This window comes from Schistocerca gregaria, chromosome 5, assembly GCF_023897955.1.
Source record: "Schistocerca gregaria isolate iqSchGreg1 chromosome 5, iqSchGreg1.2, whole genome shotgun sequence".
NCBI classification, from domain to species: Eukaryota; Metazoa; Arthropoda; class Insecta; order Orthoptera; family Acrididae; genus Schistocerca; species Schistocerca gregaria.
In genome coordinates this window covers 87,108,767-87,129,074 of record NC_064924.1, presented here as the reverse complement: position 1 = coordinate 87,129,074, position 20,308 = coordinate 87,108,767, and the positions used below count along the sequence as shown (strand labels likewise).

General features: G+C 44.0%; 1 protein-coding gene across 1 annotated transcript in view; it reads left to right on the top strand.

The window, feature by feature from the left end:
* Nucleotides 1–20,308, top strand: part of LOC126272624 (venom dipeptidyl peptidase 4-like) — a 348,387-nt gene that overhangs the window by 310,200 nt on the left and 17,879 nt on the right. Inside the window, exons 12-13 of the mRNA XM_049975582.1 lie at nucleotides 6,265–6,445; nucleotides 17,023–17,217. Coding sequence (XP_049831539.1) covers nucleotides 6,265–6,445; nucleotides 17,023–17,217 — 376 coding nt within the window. The remainder of the gene's footprint in view (nucleotides 1–6,264; nucleotides 6,446–17,022; nucleotides 17,218–20,308) is intronic.

The following is a 20,308-nucleotide window of genomic DNA, read 5'->3' as shown; positions in this document are numbered from 1 at the left end:
TGCGTGAAAATATAAACACATTTCAGTTCTAGTATAATATGTTTGTGCAATAAATACTCGTTAATCATCTGCATTTCTTCTTGGTGTAGCAATTTTAATGGCCAGTAGTGTATTCACGACGCCCTCTGACCAGTGAAGCTCCTAACACCTGCGGTACATTAATCAGCAACGAATCGCCGAAAGCAAAGGCCCAGCGGCACACTGCATACAAAAAGGTTTTCATTAACATAAATGCGAGGCCCGATGAATAGTGTGCAGTAAAACATCGCCAAGAGAATCAGCAATCTTGTCGCGGCCAGGGTGTTCTACATTGCAGTATTTTTGCTCTCTACATCTACACCAACAGGCTTACTCTGCAAGTCATTCTCAATTGCATGACAGACGGTACTTCCAAATATTCCACTATTAGGGTTTCTTCCCTATCAATTCCGATATGGAGAAAGAGAAGAACGGTCGTTTAAATGCGTCTGTGCGCAGTTTGATAACTCTAATTTACTCTTCGCAGACCGTATGGGAGCGATACATTGGAGGCGGTAGTATATACCGCACTTAATACTTCTTGAAAGTTTTTAAGTAGGCTTTCGTGGAGTAGTTTACGTACACTGAAGCGCCAATGACATTGGTACAGGCATGCGCATCCAAATACTGAAATACGTAAACGGGCAGAACACGGTGCTCCGGTCTGCAGCACCTGTATGAGACAGAAAATGTCTGGCGCAATTGTTAGGTCGGTTACTGCTGCTACAATGGCATGTTATCAAGATTTAAGTGAGTTTGAACGTGGTGTTATAGTCTGCGCACGAGCGATGGGACACAGCATCTCAGAAGTAGCGAGGAATTGGGGATTTGCCCGTACGACCATTTCACGAGTGTACCGTGAATATCAGGAACCCGGTAAAACATTAAATGTCCGACATCGCTGCGGATCCTGCAAGAACGGGACCAACGACGACTGAAGAGAGTCGTTCAACGTGACAGAACTGCAACCCTTCTGCAGATTTCAGTGCTGGGCCATCAACAAGTGTCAGCGAGCTAACTATTCAACGAAACATCATCGGTATGGGCTTTCGGAGCGGAAGGCCCACCTGTGTACCCTTGATGACAGCGCGACACAAAGCTTTACGCCTCGCCTGGGCCAGTCAACACCGACATTAGACTATTGATGACTGGAAACATGTCGCCGGTCGGACGAGTCTCGTTTCAAATTGCGTCGAGCGAATGGCGTGTACGGTTATGGGGACAACCTCATGAATCCATGGACAGCGTTGTGAGCAGAGGACTGTTCAAGCTGGTGGAGGCCCAGTAATTATGGGGCGTGTGCAGTTGGAGTGTTACGTGACTCTGACAGGTGACAAGTACGTAAGCATCCTGTTTGATCAGCTGCATTCATTCATGTCCATTGTGCACTTGGGCAATTCCAGCTTGACAATGCGACATCTGCACTTCCAGAATTGCTACAGAGTGGCTGCAAGAACATTCTTCTGAGTTTGAACACCTCCGCTGGCCACCAAACACCCCAGACATGACCATTATTGAGCATAACTGGGATGCCTTGCTCTCTATGTTCAGAAGAGATGTCCACCCCATCGCACTCTTACGGATTTGTGGAGAGCCCTGGAGGATTCTTGGTGTCAGTTCCGCCCAGCACTAATTCAGACATTAGTCGAGTCCTTGCACTTCTGCGTGCTCGCGGGGCCCTAACCGATATTAGGCAGGTATACCAGTTCTTTGGTTCTTCAGCGTATATATTTCTTCGCCTATGAAGTTTGCTATTAATAACACATCACAGATCAAAAGCAATAGCAATATGCATAGCTTCAACACTAGGAGAAAGGCTGATCTGCACTACTTTGGATCAACATAACTTTGGCACAGAAAGGGGTGAACTATGCTGTTACAGAAATCTTTGGCCACTTACCAAAGAGCATCAAAAGTCTGTAGATAGCCAACATTTAAAAAACAACTTGAAATAATTTCTGAATGTAAATCAAAAATCTTACAACTAAAATAATAAAGACCACTTGAAATATGGCATAAGGAACCTTTTGTTAAACCGATACGTTCCGTATCATTAGAAAGTGTCTTCATGATCTACGGAACAAGTGTAGAAGCACACTGATCTGTATTTGCTTGCATGTAGCTGCCGACACACGGCCCAGCGCAGGGCTCGGGCCATAAGCCTGTCTACTGAGCGGTAACACCTGAGAGAATTCTTATAGAGGAATGGCTCCAATGACATGAAGGCTTTGCGTGAAATGTACAGCCCAGAAACAATACCGGAAGAGGTTAAGCGACTGGCGTTTCGGTTATATCTGGGACCAACAACAGCAAAGTTCGGAAGAATCTTCAAGATACGAGTATATTATGTTAAAACAATCTTAAAATCACCAAAGAAGACTAAATGACTAGGCCAAGGATCTAGTGGGGCTGCACATACGTTGGGTCAATAGCATTCAGTGCAAGAGTGGACAGTGGTACATCGGGTAGACAAAGTACTGCGTTCTACAGCTCTGCTTGGAGGAGGCCAGGTGCATAAAGACAAATCGGCGGTTTCTGAGCACAGCTTATAAGGAAGAAGGGAGATGAACGTCTCGTCGACATCAAAGTCACTAGAGCTGGCAGCTTCAAGGAAAGAACCCGTGGTCAGTGGATCTTCGGACACCATAGAAAAGGGAGCCATCGAAATTACGACTAATGATGGCCTCGTAAACAGTGAAGGTGGCTACGTACTAAGTTCTGCTTGGGACACGTGGCTAGCCACTATTCGCACTCCCAGCAGAGAGGCATTCGTAGAGCATGCCAGATGGAGTCCGATTGATCATGGCGTGGCTCGAGCACGGACCCTCCCCCCACCACAACCACACCACCATCCACCTTTTCGCAAGGGGAGCGGGTGTCGGTGCAGCGCAGCCATTATACAAGGAAAACCAATACCCCGTCTCGGCACATGGCCAAAAGCTGTGACACTCGCTAAAACACCGCGACATTTCGACAAACTTACACCACTGGAAACCCAAGAATTTTACATTGATCTACAATTAATTTTAATAGAATCTGTGCAAGTCAGCCCCAGAAACGGCTGGCAATTGGCAGTTCTTCTTGTCGACAGTTGCAGTGATGGTAGAAACCTTTCCCTTTATCACTTAGCGAAAAGAAGAGCAAAATCACACTGGTCTCTTTGTTACTTTCGATGTGTGGGCTGTTGAAGCAAGTACTGCTACAAAAAATTTGTTTCTAATCTATGGTGGGGAGTCTTCTAATTCGTAAAAGACAATCTAATGCGTAAGTTAGCAACACAAAATTTTATTAGATTTTACCTTCACATTTTATGTGAACGTAGAGTAATGTGTAAAAAAAAAAGTTGAGTACATATGCGGAATAGGGGCCCTGCAGATCATAGATGTTAGGGGGCCTTTATGACTTCAGACCTTTCACTACCTTTTTTTCGGAGTGAAAGTTACCTTGTTTTTTGGTGTGAAAGGTACTGGTTTGTGGTTAATTTAGTTAGCCTCATAGTGTGGAGTAACATTATGAAAAAAAAGTCCCCTGTTTAGTTTTCCAATATGATGACGGATGGGACATACCAGGTTATTATTAAGTATCTCCAAGGATTAAGGACTGGCCAAAAGATAAAAGACAAAGAAAAGCGACTGACTTTAGTGGATAGAACATGGTTCTAAGTTTTTAATTCAAATTACAGTTCCTGAATGTGGGAACTATTTGTGACGAACCAAAGGTCAATTTGTGCGTGCTCTTGTTTGACATGATTCGTCCGGGAAGATGCAACAGCAGTCTGCTTTTCAGTTATATTTACTGGGCTGCCTGTCTACATGACGCGAACTGATTCGATAGAACAATATGGGGCGGAACGGAGTGGATCAAAGGGTTAACAATGAAACTTCAAGAGTGTGCAGCCTACGGGTGCAAGCAGTAATAACAGGAATTCTACAAAACATTAACAGGCTTCTCTTTATCGGTAGGACATGAGCACATAGCAATAACATGCAGCAAATTCCCACTTATTCTCTGAAAACCAGGGTTGATTCGAGAACAATTTTTCACACAAGCGACTTACAATTTGGATGCCCCCTCCCTCCTCGCCCTTCCTGCCCTTGTTCTTCCTACGCTTTCATGTGTGTCAGTTTTCGCTACTAATTATGCTGCGAACTGTATACAATTTTTGCTCTTCAGCATCTCGGGCGCCCCTCTCAACTTGGCGCCCCAAACGACGGTTTGTGTCTCTTGTGCTTAAACCGGCCCTACTGATAAACTGTATCAGGACACATACACTGAGATGACTCCTAATACTGTGTCGGCATCTTTAGCAGGAACTCGATATTGTATAGACTCAACAAATCATTCGAATTCCCCTTCAGGAACATTGAGCCATGCTGGCTTTGTAGCACAAATGCATAAGTGTTAACAGTGCAGGATTTTGTGTACGAGCTGACCTTTCGTTCCATAAATTTTCGATGGGATTCATGTCGGGGGATCTAGTTGGCCAAATCATTCGCTCAAATTGCTCAGAATATTCTTCAGATCAGTTGTGAACAATTGTGGCCTGGTGATATGCTACATTGTTATCCATAAAAATTCCGTCGTTGTTTAGGAACTTGAAGTCCAGGAATGGGTGCAAACGTTCTCCAAGTAGCCGAAAATAACCATTTACAGTCAACGATCTATGCAAACACAGCCCACACCATTATGGAGCCATCACGCACTTGCACAGAGCCTCGTTGACAACTTGGGTCCATGGCTTCATGGGGTCTGCGTCACACTCAAACCCTACAATAAGCAATAATATTATCTTGGAACCCTTCCATTTGGTCCGTGTTTGCATAGAAAAACAGAGAGAGAACTGACGAAGGACACGGAACGGAAAGCACACACACGCAAAAGAACCACTTCCCCATCACACACAGAGACATAAATAATCAAAAGAAGTCTTCGTAATTCGCGTTACAGTTTTTCGTAGTCTTTCTCACCACTTGCGATACGCCTCGCGAGACACACGCGAACAGCAAGATGGCGTAATATTTTTGATCAGAAACAAAGCGTAAAAGTTTTGTTTTTCTGTGTAAAAAGCAGCCACACGAACGTGAGTACACGAATAGCTAAGCAACAGCTAAATACACACCAAAATAACTGGTTTCCACAACACTAACACAACCCCAAGTATATACTGCTGACATACGAAATTCACCTTTGAGTATTTGTTTACTAACAGCCGCTCACATGGTTGCATATGACATGATGTTCGGTAAGTAAAAAGACGGCAACAGAAAAAAGAGCACAGAAAATATGTCACAAACAGCGCCAATAATTGCTTAAAACATGCTGTAGCATACAATAAATAAGGTAGTATGAAAGTATCAATGTAAAAATATATTTCAAAAGACGATTTGTAAAAATGTAATAATGCCTAACTGCGTTTGTACAACCATACCATTTTCTGCATGTTTTAGATTAAAAAATCCCCGCTGATGATGGTGATATTTGTCGCCGAAACTAGTTTTGTATAATAAAGAAATAAACGAATAACAAGGTATTTTGCATCAAGGCGGACTCAATTTGCGATATTACTGTCGTACCATAAGCTTTCACCATCTGAAGTCGGGACCCAACTGATCAGGCCATGGTTTACCAGTCGTCTACGGTCCAAGCGATATGGTCAGAGCCTAGAAGAGGTACTGCTGGCGATGTATTGCTGCTAGCAAATGCACTAGTGTTGACCTGCTGCCATAGGCCACTAACGCCAGATTTTGCCGCACTGTCCTAATGGACACGTTCCTCGTATGCTCCATGTCGGTTTCTGTGTTGTTTAACGTATTGTTTCTTGTCTATCAGCACTGACAACTCCACACTAACGCTGCTGCTCTCGGTCGTTAAGTGAAGGCCGTCTGCCACTGTGTTGTCACTGATGAGAGGTAACACGTGAAATATAATGTTATCAGCACACTTTGGACACTGTGGACTTTTGAATATCGAATTCCTAATTATAGCTCCAGCTACCACTTCGCCTTCAGAGACTGTTAATTACCTTCATGCGGCCCCTGTCACGTCGGAAACATTTCCAAATGAACCACCTGGGTAGAAATGACAGCTCAGTCAATGAACTCCCCTTTTATACCCTGTGTACGTGATACTACCCCCATTTGTACATGTACATATCACTATCCCATGACTTTCGTCACCTCATTGTACGTACAAATGGTAGTCCAAGGGTTAAAGTATCCTGACACGGAGTTCTTGCTTGTGTGGCAGGCGACGTGCTGCAGTGGGTGGACAACGAGGATCTGCGGACGCAGCTGCTGGGGAAGCAGCAGCCGCGCCAGCTGGACGACTGGGTGGAGGTGGGGGGCGGGCTGCGCGCGCAGGTGCGGCTCTGGCTGCCGCCGGGGCTCGATCCCCGCACCTCTGAGAAGAGGCCCGCCATCGTCTACGTGTGAGTACACCGCTGTGCGTGTCTACGAGTACGTTAAAGGCTGTGCTGTCCTTCTACAACACATAAACGTTCAAAATCCTGCTGGTAGACCGCTAAATGATTCTGGAAAACTGGGGTAAATGTGAAACAAATACGACTCGAAGGTGTTTCGACTTCTTCAGAGACAGCGACATGGAAAAATATGCTAAAAATGTAAATGATATTGTTTTCGCCATTTGGTACTTCTTACTTCCTTCTGGGTACAGTACTGAAGTTTCATTTTGTGGCTTTGGTCAAATGATCGCGCAATTCGCATATTTCAGCACGAGCTCATGAGTACAAAACATAAATTTATGCCATGAGAGTCGTGCTGAGTATACTGATATGCAACATACCATCAACCTTTAGAAATTAGTTACATTGGATGTTGTAGTAGAGGTCAAGGACATCATCTTACTATTTTGATTATACAGGGATCGTGATGTTGATACCATCTATATGATACTAGACCTGCTCCAGCTACGTGTGGCTAGCAGTATGCCTAAACTACTGGACAACAAGTCTGGCGTAGCGGTAATTTCTGTACTTACCTTTTCCTGCATTTCCCTTCACGCCCCTTAAACTTTCACTGTGTGCGAAAAACTCTATTCTTATTAGATTAACATATGACACGTCCCTCATCGCAGACTGTTTAAGAAGTCGGAAGCAGCTCGTTCTAGTCATATCGTTGACAAGGTATTGGCCGTTGGGAGTCTCGACTAACATAGCAGAGATATTAAAGTTTCATAAGCCATTTGCAATACGTACACAAGAAAGAACCATGTCGCCACTTTAACTAACTATTAACTGGCCCATTTTTATATATTTGTGAAATTATTATTTTTTCTACAAGGCAGTAATTATTTGAGAAAAATTACTTTGTTTATATATACAGAAAAAGTGAAAAATACTTTAAGCTTACCACCGTCCAGCTCAAACTGTATGACCAAACACCTTAACGTAGGGGAGTATAGATTTATAAGTTGACAGCGAACAATTAGAAATGCATTCCGAAAAAGGAAAAAAGCTCTCTGTTCTGAAAGGCTTTTTGGAATAATCAATTACTGTTGCTGTACCAGGGTCATGGAGCTGAGTGATGGGTACAATTCGAAATGTGTTTTTGAGTGTGTCCTCCGCCCTTTTCTTTGTCTTTATATTAAAATTGTGTTTTGTCCTAGGAGAACATTATCGGCAGAAGTTACCAAAAACCAGCTGGTTACAGTGTAGTGACTGTTCGCAGCGCTCGTTTTGCAATCTTGTGGTCGCATCAGAGAGTCTTTCGAAAGTAGATGACTTTATTAGTGGTAGTGGAATAGTGAAGACTTTAACCCTGTCTCGCAGTTCAAAGTGACGGCTAGTGGCATTTACTGAGACTGATTTCATAATGTAATCGTGCTGAGGACTAACCTGGGTTCACCGGCAAATGTTCCCGAGCAAACTTGTGAAGCAATGCTTGGCGTAATTTTTCTGGCGCTCCCCACACCGCAAAGCCTGCGTACATTGTGGCAGCAACAGCAGCGCAACGCCACGCAAGTTTCGAGGATGAGTCAGTAGAACCGTTTCACAAACTGGGAAAAATTTCCTTCGTGGAAGAAGTACTTCCATTCGTTTGATCCTTCCATTTCTTTTATTATTTCATCATTTTCTTAGTACACAATAGAAAAAAAACTCCCCTGTAATTAATTTATAAATATTTCGTACAAATTGGATAAACTATGATGAATGTCAGAACGGTGAAATTGTCACCTACGACTGAATGGGAGAATTTCTAGGAATCATCCATACATATTATAACTTAAAGTCCTCCGCATTTTTATGTCTGTATGTGAATAATGATTTCAGGAACTACTGTAGGGATTTTAATACTCTTTTCCCTAATAGGTAGGTTAGCAGGGATAGGAGATAGACCCAAAGTTGTCGAAATGCAGCTTGAGGCCAGTGCGAGCTGCTGCTACCAGGAGCCGTCCGGAGTGGCCGAGCGGTTCTAGGCGCTACGGTCTGGAACCACGCGACTGCTATGGTCGCAGGTTCGAATCCTGACTCGGGCATTGATGTGTGTGATGTCCTTAGGTTAGTTGGTTTAAGTAGTTCTAAGTTCTAGGGGACTGATGACATCAGTAGTTAAATCCCATAGTGCTCAGAGCCATTTTTCTGTTACCAGAAGGCCAGCGCGAGGTACTGCCGACTCCATAAACAATCTGCGATGCACGACGTATCAGATATTAAGGTGATAAGAATAGCTAATTTTTGCTGGTGCATATGAATTGCAGTTGACAACGTCTGGATTACAAATGTGCAGCTGCTTAGTTTGTTTGCTAGGTGATCAGTGTGTGTGTGTGTGTGTGTGTGTGTGTGTCATCTGAAATTTTTGTGCAAATCCAGTTATAATACTACACAACTAATTCTAGCCTCATTTTGATTGTAAGGTTCTCAAATGGATTACTGATCACCCACTCAGAAGTTTTTTCTTCATTCTATTTTTCAACTACCACAGAAGTATCATCTGGTTAAACCTATTTTTGTCTGTAAATCATCCATATTGGGCAGAAATAGGATTGAGCCTAGTATGGAGCCGTGTGGGACACCCTGAGATGTGGTTTTCCAGAACAATTATTTGCCCCCTTTAAAGTGTCCCTGCAGAGTGCTCTTTGTTTTCTGTCCCATTAATAGGATTTAATCCATTGTACAACATTGCCATTATTTCCGAAATGATCAAGTCTATAAACAGGAAAAGTACAGTTCACAGTATCGAAAAGAAGGGACAACTACAACCTTTGTGCTCTTTCCTGAACGCTGCGCTTATGTCCTCGACGAAGTTGTTATCTCAGTTCCATTTTTCTGAAAAACAAACTGTTTGTTTAGACAAATGCAAAGATTTGCAAGACAATTTTCGATTCGAGTATCAGAAAATTTCTCAAAAGTGTTGATATTTCGAACCTTAATTAAGGGTTTATATGTTTACGCTCTGTTCATGTAGCTGCATACTCCAGCAGCCTGCGGTTTACAATGGAACGAAAAGAAGATAAAAGGGTTTAATGCCGTGGATATCTAAAGTATGGTGTGAATACAGGTTCAGAATTGGAAGGTATCCTCTCTTCACCTAAATAGTGACCTAACGTTTAGGACAGACTCGCTCTTAGTAGGAGAGCAGGTGGACTGCCGCCCACATGGGGTACACTGACAGGCTGGTGGCAACAGAAACCGCTACTCGACCGTTATGAGTGATTCAACGGCCCAGCAGGTCTTGCGCGCTTAAATAACACCAGTTTCCGCCACGAATTACAGCGCTACATATAACTTGTCTATGTCTAGTTTGTTAAGAAAGTATTACCTCAGTTCAAAGCAAACAGGTAAATGTACACTGAAGCGCCAAAGAAACTGGTATAGCCTGCCGTATTCAAATACAGAGATACGCAAACAGGCACAATACGGCGCTGCAGTCGGCAACGCCTATATAAGCCAACAAGTGTCTGGCGCAGGTGATAGATCGTTTACTGCTGCTACAATGACAGGTTTTCAAGATTAAAGTGAGTCTGAACGTGGTGTTATAGTTGGTGCACGAGCGATGGTACACAGCATCTCCGAGACAGCGGTGAAGTGGGGATTTTCCCGTTCGACTATTTCACGAGTGCGCTGTGAATATCGGGAATCCGGTAAAACATAAAATGTCCGACATTGCTGCGGCCGGAAAAAAGATCCTGCAACAACGGGACCAACGACGACTACAGATAATCGTTCGACGCGACAGAAGTGGAAACCTTCCGCAAATTGCTGCAGATTTCAATGCTGGGTCATCAAGAAGTGTCTGTTGGCCGGTGTGGCCGAGCGGTTCTAGGCGCTTGAGTCTGGAACCGCGCGACCGCTACGGGTCCACTTTCGAATCCTGCCTCTGGCATGGATATGTGTGTTGTCCTTAGGTTAGTTAGGTTTAAGTACAAGTGTCAGCGTGCGAACCATTCAAAGAAACATCAATATGGGGTTTCGGAGGTGAAGACCGATCCGTGTACCCTTGATGACTGCACGACACAAAGCTTTACGCCTCACCGGTGCCCGTGAACACCGACACTGGACTGTTGATGACTGGAAACATGTTGCCTGGTCGGACGAGTCTCGTTTCAAATTGTATCGAGCTGATGGACGTGTATGGGTATGGAGACAACCTCATGAATCCATAGGCTTTGCATGTCAGCAGGAGACTGTTCAAGCTGGTGGAGGCTCTGTAATGGTGTGGCGTGTGTGCAGCTGGAGTGATATGAGACCAATGATACGTCTAGATTCGACTCTGAGAAGTGACACGTACGTAAGTATTCTGTCTGATCATCTGCATCCATTCATGGTCCGTTATGCATTCCGACGGACTTGGGCAATTCCAGCAGGACAACCCGACACCGCACACGTCCAAAATTGCTACAGGGTGCCTCCAGGAATACTCTTCTGAGTTTAGAGTCTTCGGCTGGCCACCAAACTCCCCAGACATGAATATTATTAAGCATATCTGTGATACCTTGCAATGTGCTGTTCAGAAGAGATCTCATCTGGGAAAATAATGTTTTTTTTTTTTAATTTACAAACCCATGCAGTGAATTATAAATAACATTGACAGCAAAAATTAATGTGGAACGAAGTACTGCCATCTGACTGGGCATCAAAAACATTCATTGTGTGAGCTCACTGGGTGTCGAGGCTGCTCACAGGAGAGACTTGTTGACGAAGAGTCTCGGCTTGTTAATGCAACATAGGTTTTACTCTGATATATCCGAGCAACGATTAGATATGCTGAATCGTTTACTTTACTACAGCTGCGTTGGTTTTCCGAGTTAGTATGTCAAGTAGATTAAGATAGGAACTGTGCTTCAGCGAAGTCAATTGACGAAATGTGTTTTAGGTTGACGTATTGGCTGTGACGTCACCAGGAATGGAAAGATGAACGTTTAACATTTCCAGCCACTCGTGCCGGAGAATCAGGAAAACTATTAGGCAAAGGTCGGACATAGAAGCCGAAACAGAAATCCAAAAGTGATACCCCACAAGTGGCAGCGAAGGCCTTAACAATTTAGTATTTTATGTTGAACGAGATAACTTTAATAAAAACTTATTAACTTTGCATTGTGTATTCCGGGTTGAGAAGGCAACGGCGTCGTTGACATTTCACTGGTCCGCGCTGATGGTGTTATATTAGGTTGGTGAATACGTTCGTAGCGTTTTTGTTTTGCGTGGTCGTATTCCGATTGCTGACCATTTATTTACCAATTGTCATTTTTGATTTGTAGTTTACTGTTGCTATTTGATTTTACTTGTTATCATTTTGCCATTTGGAGATAGTGAGTGGAGCTCCGGACACTAGAAAATGGGGTTCCAACTGGGGAAACCGAAGATTTCCGACGTATTCAGCAGTGGTGGCAGCTAAAGGATTTGCGTCATGTATTGAGATAATGCCATTCATTGGTCAGGGTATGGCAAGAACATGGTTTTCTCGTTTTAGGAAGGACCATTTTGGCATTAGTGTCTCTCCACGTTCAGGAAAAACTTCGGGGTTTGGTGAAGATCGTCATCAGTTACCTCGTGAGCAACACCGACCATTCCTATCCTGTATCGTTACTGGTGACGAGGAATGGTGTCTTTATGCTAACTTAAGGAAAAGAGAGGCACGGTTCAGCCCAAAGAAAGCAGCAACTCCCTGTACAAAGACCTCGTCCATCCGCAAAAGGTGTTATGCATCTGGTGAATAGCGATGGTGTGCTGTGCTGTAAATTGCTTTATCAAGGCCTAACAATCGCTGTTGACATTTATTGTCAACAGCTGGGATGTATTGCAAACGCAATCCAAGAAGATCGACAAAGAACACTGCGTGAAGTGAAGCTACTCCACGAAAACGGCTGCTCGCACTCTAGTACACTGACAAAAAACGCTTTACGGGAGCTGGGTTGGGATGCCGTTCCGCGCCCACGGTATTAACCAGACTGAAACGCCCTGCTAGACTCGCAGGACGGGACACATAGTATAACTGTGGAAAGGGGCCAAAATAAGCGTCTGTCAGTTACACTCGAACGTAAAACTTTATTATTTCATCAAACATTACAAGAACCAAAAAAACAATTTTAAACACACAGCTTTTATCTCTGGGACTTAATTACCCGCTGAAAGCCACTTTAATTAAAAAACGGCTGAAGGCCAATAACTTAAAACGCAAGCATAATCAGAAATTCAAAAGGCAAGCCTTATCTCAAAACAGTTCTTTAGTTAGCCTGAAGTTAACAAGTTGAATTGAAATCGGCTGATGGCTGGACACATAAAACTCCAAACCCTTATTTTTTTCTAAAATACCAAAGTCCTTAATTGAAACAGTTCTTTATTTAGGATGAAAGAGACCAAGCGAGGTGGCTCGCATTCGGGAGGACGACGATTCAATCCCGCGGCCGGCCATCCTGATTTAGGTTTTCCGTGATTTCCCTAAATCGCTCCAGGCAAATGCCGGGATGGTTCCTGTGAAAGGGCACGGCCGAATTCCTTCCCCGTCCTTCCTTAATCCTACGGGACCGATGACCTCGCTGTCTGGTCTCCTTCCCCAAACAACCAACCATAGGGTGAAGGCCTTTAGAGCAAACAACTGAAACTCAAACTGACTGAAGGCTGAAGAGTTAAAAATTCAATTTTTTTAAATGCCAAAGGGCTTATATGAAACAGTATTTTAAACTAGGCTGAAGGCCTTAAGAGTAAAACAACTCTAATTTAAAACACAAAACCGGCTAGAAGCCATACAAGTACCAACAACGAGAATAAATTTAAAAAAAAAGGCGCTCAGATGTTCGAGGGCTGGCCTGCAATTCAAACCCTAACACTCGCTTAGGTGGCCGGCCGGGGTGGCGGAGCGGTTCTGGGCGCTACAGTCTGGAACCGCGTGACCGCTACGGTCGCAGGTTCGAATCCTGCCTCGGGCGTGGACGTGTGTGGTGTCCTTAGCTTAGTTAGGTTTAAGTGGTTCTGAGTTCTACGGGGCTGATGACCTCCGAAGTTAAGTCCCATAGTGTTCAGAGCCATTTGAACCATTCCCTTGGGTGAGATATGCAGTCGGGTCAAGCAGTCACGATCTGACGACAATCCAACCGACCGACAGTCAGTGGACCCACCGACAAGATAACTTCCACTACACCCGAGCAGGGCACAACAGGGAGTTCAACGTAGGAGATATTGGCGCCCACAACCAGTCATACACGAAGTTATCAAATTACAAACCTTTCTGGACAGCAACAACACGGTGAGGAAACTCCACTGCCTGAAATTTACGTCAATGCCCAGGGCAGATAACCGGAACGTTAACGGCCACAAACCAGAAGATTCCGCTGGTGCATTGCAATTCAAATAACCAAATACAGTGAAACTACACCGGAGGGTGGCTAGAATTTTCCAACTTGAAAACCACGTTGTTGCTCTCGGGAATATCCCAACAGCCGACAAAGATCTCCAACTTTCGTGTCCAGGGTCGCTGAGCCACAGAATTCGTACACTACTGCCCATTAAAATTGCTACACCACGAAGATAACTTGTTACAGACGCGAAATTTAACCTACAAGAAGAAGATGCTGTGATATGCAAATGATTAGCTTTTCAGAGCATGCACACAAGATTGGCGCCGGTGGTGACACCTACAACTTGCTGACATGAGGAACATTTCTAACCGATTTATCGTACACAAACAGCAGTTGATCGGCGTTGCCTGGTGAAACGTTGTTGTGATGCCTCGTGTAAGGAGGAGAAAGGCGTACCATCTCATTTTCGACTTTGATAAAGGTCGTATTGTAGCCTATCGCGATTGCGGTTTATCGTATCGTGACACTGCTGCTCGCGTTGGCCGAGATCCAGTGATTGTTAGCAGAATATGGAATCTGTAGGTTCAGGAGGGTAATACGGAATGCCGTGCTGGATCCCAACGGCCTCGTATCACTAGCAGTCGAAATGACAGGCACCTTATCCGCATGGCTGTAACGGATCGTGCAGCCACGTCTCCATGAGTCAACAGATGGGGACGTTTGCAAAACAACAACCATCTGCACGAACAGTTCGACGACGTTTGTAGCAGCTCAGAGACTATGGCTGCGGTTACCCTTGACGCTGTATCACAGACAGGAGCGGCTGCAATGGTGTACTCAACGACAAACCTGGGTGCACGAATGGCAAAACGTCATTTTTTCGGATGAATCAAGGTTCTGTTTACAGCATCATGATGGTCGCATCCGTATTTGGCGTCATCGCGGTGAACACACATTGGAAGCGTGTATTCGTCATCGCCATACTGGCATATCACCCGGCGTGATGGTATGGAGTGCCGTTGACGACACTTTGAACAGTGGACGTTATATTTCTAATATGTTACGACCCGTGCCTCTACCCTTCATTCAGTCCCTGCGAAACCCTACATTTCAGCAGGATAATGCACGACCACATGTTGCAGGTCCTGTAAGGGCCTTTCTGGATACACAAAATGTTCGACTGCTGCCCTGGCCATCACATTCTCCAGATCTCTCACCAACTGAAAACGTCTGGTCAATGGTGGCCGAGCAACTGACTCGTCACAATACGCCAGTCACTACTCCTGATGAATTGTGGTAACGTGTTGAAGCTGCATGGGCAGCTGTACCTGTACACGGCACCCAAGCTCTGTTTGACTCAATGCCCAGTAATATGAAGGCCGTTATTATGGCCAGAGGTGGTTGTTCTGGGGACTAATTTCTCTGGATCTATGCAGCCAAATTGAGTGAAAATGTAATGACATGTCAGTTCTAGTATAATATATTTGTCCAATGAATACCGGTTAATCATCTGTATTTCTTCTTGGTGTAGCAATTTTAATGTCCAGTAGTGTTGCAATAGGAACAGCGCCGCACTCTCCAATGCCAAGTAGAGACTGCCAGGAGAACCCGGCCAAACTACACCCCGCGGAGAATTCCTCATTTAAAATAACTTGTCAGTCAAAATCAGACAAACTACACAGAGTTTCACGAACACTTGTACGGAGAACTAGACACTGCTAACGGCAGTGACTGTACAGTAACAGGGACGAATCACGAGTCGGCACACACAGCCAACCCATTAGCGATCGCCGGCCAAATACACGTCGTTTGGAAAGACGACCGACCCTCGACCAATAAAAGTCGTCCCCACTCCAATCATGAGTATCGACAACCGTCGGGCGAATCATGGCGGTCTAGACCTCGCTGCTGCTGCGCCCTGACTGAATTTGTCCGTGTGCCAACTCCAACAGTTTCTTTCTTTCTTTGTTTCTTTCGCTTGTGCCTCTTTTCCCGCGGATACGCAGGGTCGGCATGATTAATCGGATGTGGCCAGGTCCGAACTAACTACTGGCACGTTCCAACTCCACTGCTGGTCCGTGCCCAGCCCATTGGACGACACACCACCACGAAGTAATAGCAGTCCAGGAAAGATAGTACGGCAGGGCCTATATCGATAAGCGCTGCTGCTGCTGCTCACGGGAAGGCAAGGTAACAACTCAGTGACGCCAGTAATTAGAAATTAACATAACGAGGCAGCAGTATGGAGAAAACATGGTGTGAAATAAGAGATGGCACTAACACGAGCCATGCACGGCTCACTGATCTTGCGCCCTCAGATTTTCAGAAAATGGTTCAAATGGCTCTGAGCACTATGGGACTTAACAGCTGTGGTCATCAGTCCCCTAGAACTTAGAACTACTTAAACCTAACTAACCTAAGGACATCACACACATCCATGCCCGAGGCAGGATTCGAACCTGCGACCGTAGCAGTCGCGCGGTTCCGGACTGCGCGCCTAGAACCGCGAGACCACCGCGGCCGGCTCAGATTTTCAGCTTTTCCACTATCTATCGAACAGATTCAATGTACTTTCTTTCCGAATGAAAGTGTGCTCCCAACCTGATTCGTCGAGTGCTTCGCCTCAAATGGTTCAAATGGCTCTGAGCACTATTGGACTTAACTTCTAAAGGTCGTCAGTTACCTAGAACTTAGAGTCACTTAAACCAACCTAAGGACATCACACACATCCATGCCCGAGGCAGGATTCGAACCTGCGACCGTAGCGGCCGCGCGGTTCCAGACTGTAGCACCTAGAACCGCTCGGCCACTCCGGCTGGCTCTTCGCCTCAAAACAATGTGATTTCTACAGTTGTGGAATCGAAAAGTTACCTCAGCGCTGGCAAAGTGTTCTAAATGGTGAAGGACAATGTATTATTGATGACTAAAGTCTCTATCATGTATCTGTTGTGTTCATTAAACTTACTGAAAAACGCTACGAACTTATGCACCAACCCAAATTATACGTACTTAACTATGTGAATCATTTCTTCGAGTGATTTTTCTGTGTGTTTTTATTGTATGTGGTTATTTTGGAGGGACATTTATTGTATGTACACATCAACGTTTGGCAGTACTGTCTCAGGAAGTATTTGAGTTGTGAGTAACTTTTATGTATGTGATTCTGCAAGCTCAGTCACAATACGACACGCCGTAATTTAATTTCGCCACTCGCTTTTACATTATGTGAGACACAGAGGTGTTCCGTGGCAGGTACGCGGGCCCGGGCTCCCAGCAGGTGGACGACTCGTACGCAGTGGATCTGAACAGCTACTTCACGACGTCGCGGCGTTACGTGTACATAGTGATCGACGGCCGCGGCTCCGGCGGCAGGGACAACAGGACGCTCTTCGCCGTCTACCGCCGGCTGGGCAGCGTGGAAGTCGAGGACCAGATCAACGTCACCAAGTAAGGCCAGCCGCCGCCACCACAACTACACGCTTTCCCAGGGCTTTCGTATGTGTGGTCCCATTTACATCCACGGTGACGACAAAACATTGCCAATGAGTGAATTACACACCTATGCACTAAAACAGTAATGCACGAAAACAGATTTGGTGCGTTAGTTGCAAGGACTGGAAATACATATTTGGCGGAACCAACTTTTATCGCTACTTTAGCTATTTATCAAACGTTGCTGAGTGCCCTTTTCTTATCCCAGTCTTATATTAGATAAGAAAGGGAACGAAATCTGTCTATAACATAAAAGCAAGCTTACAGTATTTTCCTTGTTTTGGAAGGGTAAATCCTATGAATTCGTCATTAGCATTCATCACTTTCGATTAATTCTATGTCACTCCGTAACTTGCTCACCCTGGGAGAGAAATTTGTTCCAATGTGTTTGTGGATAATATACCTTGTCTTTTATATTATCGTGATACATTTGCCCATGATTCGGAGACTATGTTCCTCTAGTGAATATCGACTGATTTCACCTTTAATTTCTGCAACGCAGCTTTGCTAATGCCAGTCGAATTATTATGCGATTTACTGTGTAAGAGACAGGGAGAGAGAGAGGGAGAGAGAGAGAGAGAGAGAGAGAGAGAGAGAGAGTAGATCTCTTTTTTATTGCCCCCTCCTGGTCCTAAAACATCTTCCACATATGTATTTATACATATTGTTTTCTATTATTTGTCGTTTTTTTGTGATGTGTGTGCACTGTGTCAATGAACTTGATCCTGTTCCTATTTTGTATAGTTATTCATATAATCTACGCTATTTCTTGCTTTTAAAACATCATTTCAGATAATTTCGTGACAGTTTCTTATTTTCGTAGTGGGCATGTGGCGCCATCATAAGTGGACTTCAATGAACTGCAGTATTTAATAAACTAACAGTTGTACTGAACAACATGCTTTACACTATTTGCTACAGTCTAAGCAATTCTCTCTGTTTACATTATTAACCTTCCAGCAAAGTAGGAAAATCAAAGTATTTCATCGTCCTGTGTGTGGAAAGGAAATTACTGGCATCCACTACCAGCTGAGACAACGGTTCCGAAAAATTTGAAAGATGTCCTGATTACCGCCTCGACAGCCAACAAAATTCGTTATTTAACAACCAGTTTCAGTTGACAGGTCATGAGGTTCCTAAAAGCTTTTAGAGCATCATTTTAGGCGAATCGTTAATGTCAGACAAATCATGAATTATCAATATATAAACTATGTTAGGCAATGCACTCTTTCATCTTACATCAGCACTCACTATTAAATCTATGAATTGATGAAATTATAATCTCTTTCCATTAAATGTGAACTGCTTAATATCAGTTTCTTTCCTCATCATTGTACATTATACTGAACCTAATTGTGTGGTAGTAAGATTAGATGCAGGATGGCTTTCATGTGTACTCGCATATTATAACTTGGAAACCCACTGCTAGCACTGGTTGACTGAGCCTGAGTTGACTTTACAAAATAATCTTCGAACATTATTATCACGCAGACTCTGTTTGTTCTCCTTGCTTAATTTCGTGGAATTTTGAAAAACATCTTATTTCGATTGTCTTAAGCAGCATGTCTTATGAAATGAAGTGTTATACATATTTGTTTCTATTGATCTAAAATTAATATTTAGTGTTTATTGTTCCTTGTGGTACCTAGAAATAATGTGAGCTCTAAAAATTAGGACTTGAATACTTGCTTCAGTTTGTAGTTGTGCAAAAAGGATTTTTTTCTGTGAGTGCATATGGACTGCAATGATTCCTTTGAAAGGAGATGAAGCAATGGGCCTCGCTGGTTTCCATTCTGTGATACATCATTATGGAAACTATCAACATTTTATAGCTCTGCAAATTGGAGTTGGTCCCATACGAAAATCTATTACGTTTCAAATTACATCCATTCGAAATCAGGGAGGTGGGGGGGGGGGACACATTTATTTTCGATTGCAATAAAACATTGATTGTGTGGATGATCTGTTTCTTTTCTCCCATCTCAACACTTGTACATGTCCTATTGCTACTGGGCAAGGGCTAAGACGGTTTTTGCATGCTGTGCCAGTTCCAGAGTAACCACAGTAGCTCAATAGAAGAACCGCCCGAAACACACCGCTGGTTTAGCAGACAGGGAAAGCAGTGTTGGTATTAGGCAGGGGAGAACGAATGCTGGAGATACCCGGTCATTGTGATGTGCCCACCTCCTTATCGTCCACGTGTTTTCTGCTAATATTTAACTGCTAAGGACAAGTTATGGATCGTTTCCCTATTGTGACGAGGATTTGGTAAATAACATGGCCAGTTTTCTTAGTCATTCTTCAGAGAAAACTTTGTAAGTGTAGTACCAATCTGAAAATCTTTCTAAGATATGTGGGCACCAGCGGTGTTTCCTTAATTTTTTCATTGGCGGATCAAAAATGATACATTCTGATTGTCAACTGCTGGTTAAGGTGTAGGAAACGTTAGCAGACCTGACGGGCTCTGTACGTCTTTTCTTCACTTTCGAGTCTGCTGTGAGAAGGCTAATCTCAGGCCCTGTTTGCAGAGGACACTTGGGCCTGTGTCTACAGCTGAGTCACTTCACGTTTTACACTCAGTGGAGACACTTCGGGCTCCATACACAGCTGGAACATTCTTCGATCAAGACATTCCAGGTGGAGACTTCGCGCAGCAGACCTCTGAACAATGCAGCAGTAACACGTACACAGTTGTACTTAGCGAGCCATCGGACCGTAGACACCCATCACTTATACTCCAAACGATGATGATATTTACTGGAGGGACCAGCAGTATAGGTAGCGATAAATTTAATAACTCTCTACAATTTCACTGTTTGTTTCTATCTGGGCACTAGCGCTGGCACAGTAGCACACTAACTTCATTTTTGTTGCAAGCATGATTGCAATCACTAGTGTCGAGTCATGGATTTGAGGCAGTTAAAAATGTGCAGTGCGAGAGACCTGACCTTACATCACATGCTTCCCTTCCTGAAATTTATCATTCAAAATTCACTCATATTTTATCTTTTTTGTGTTTAGTATTATTATCGTTAAATCTTGTACT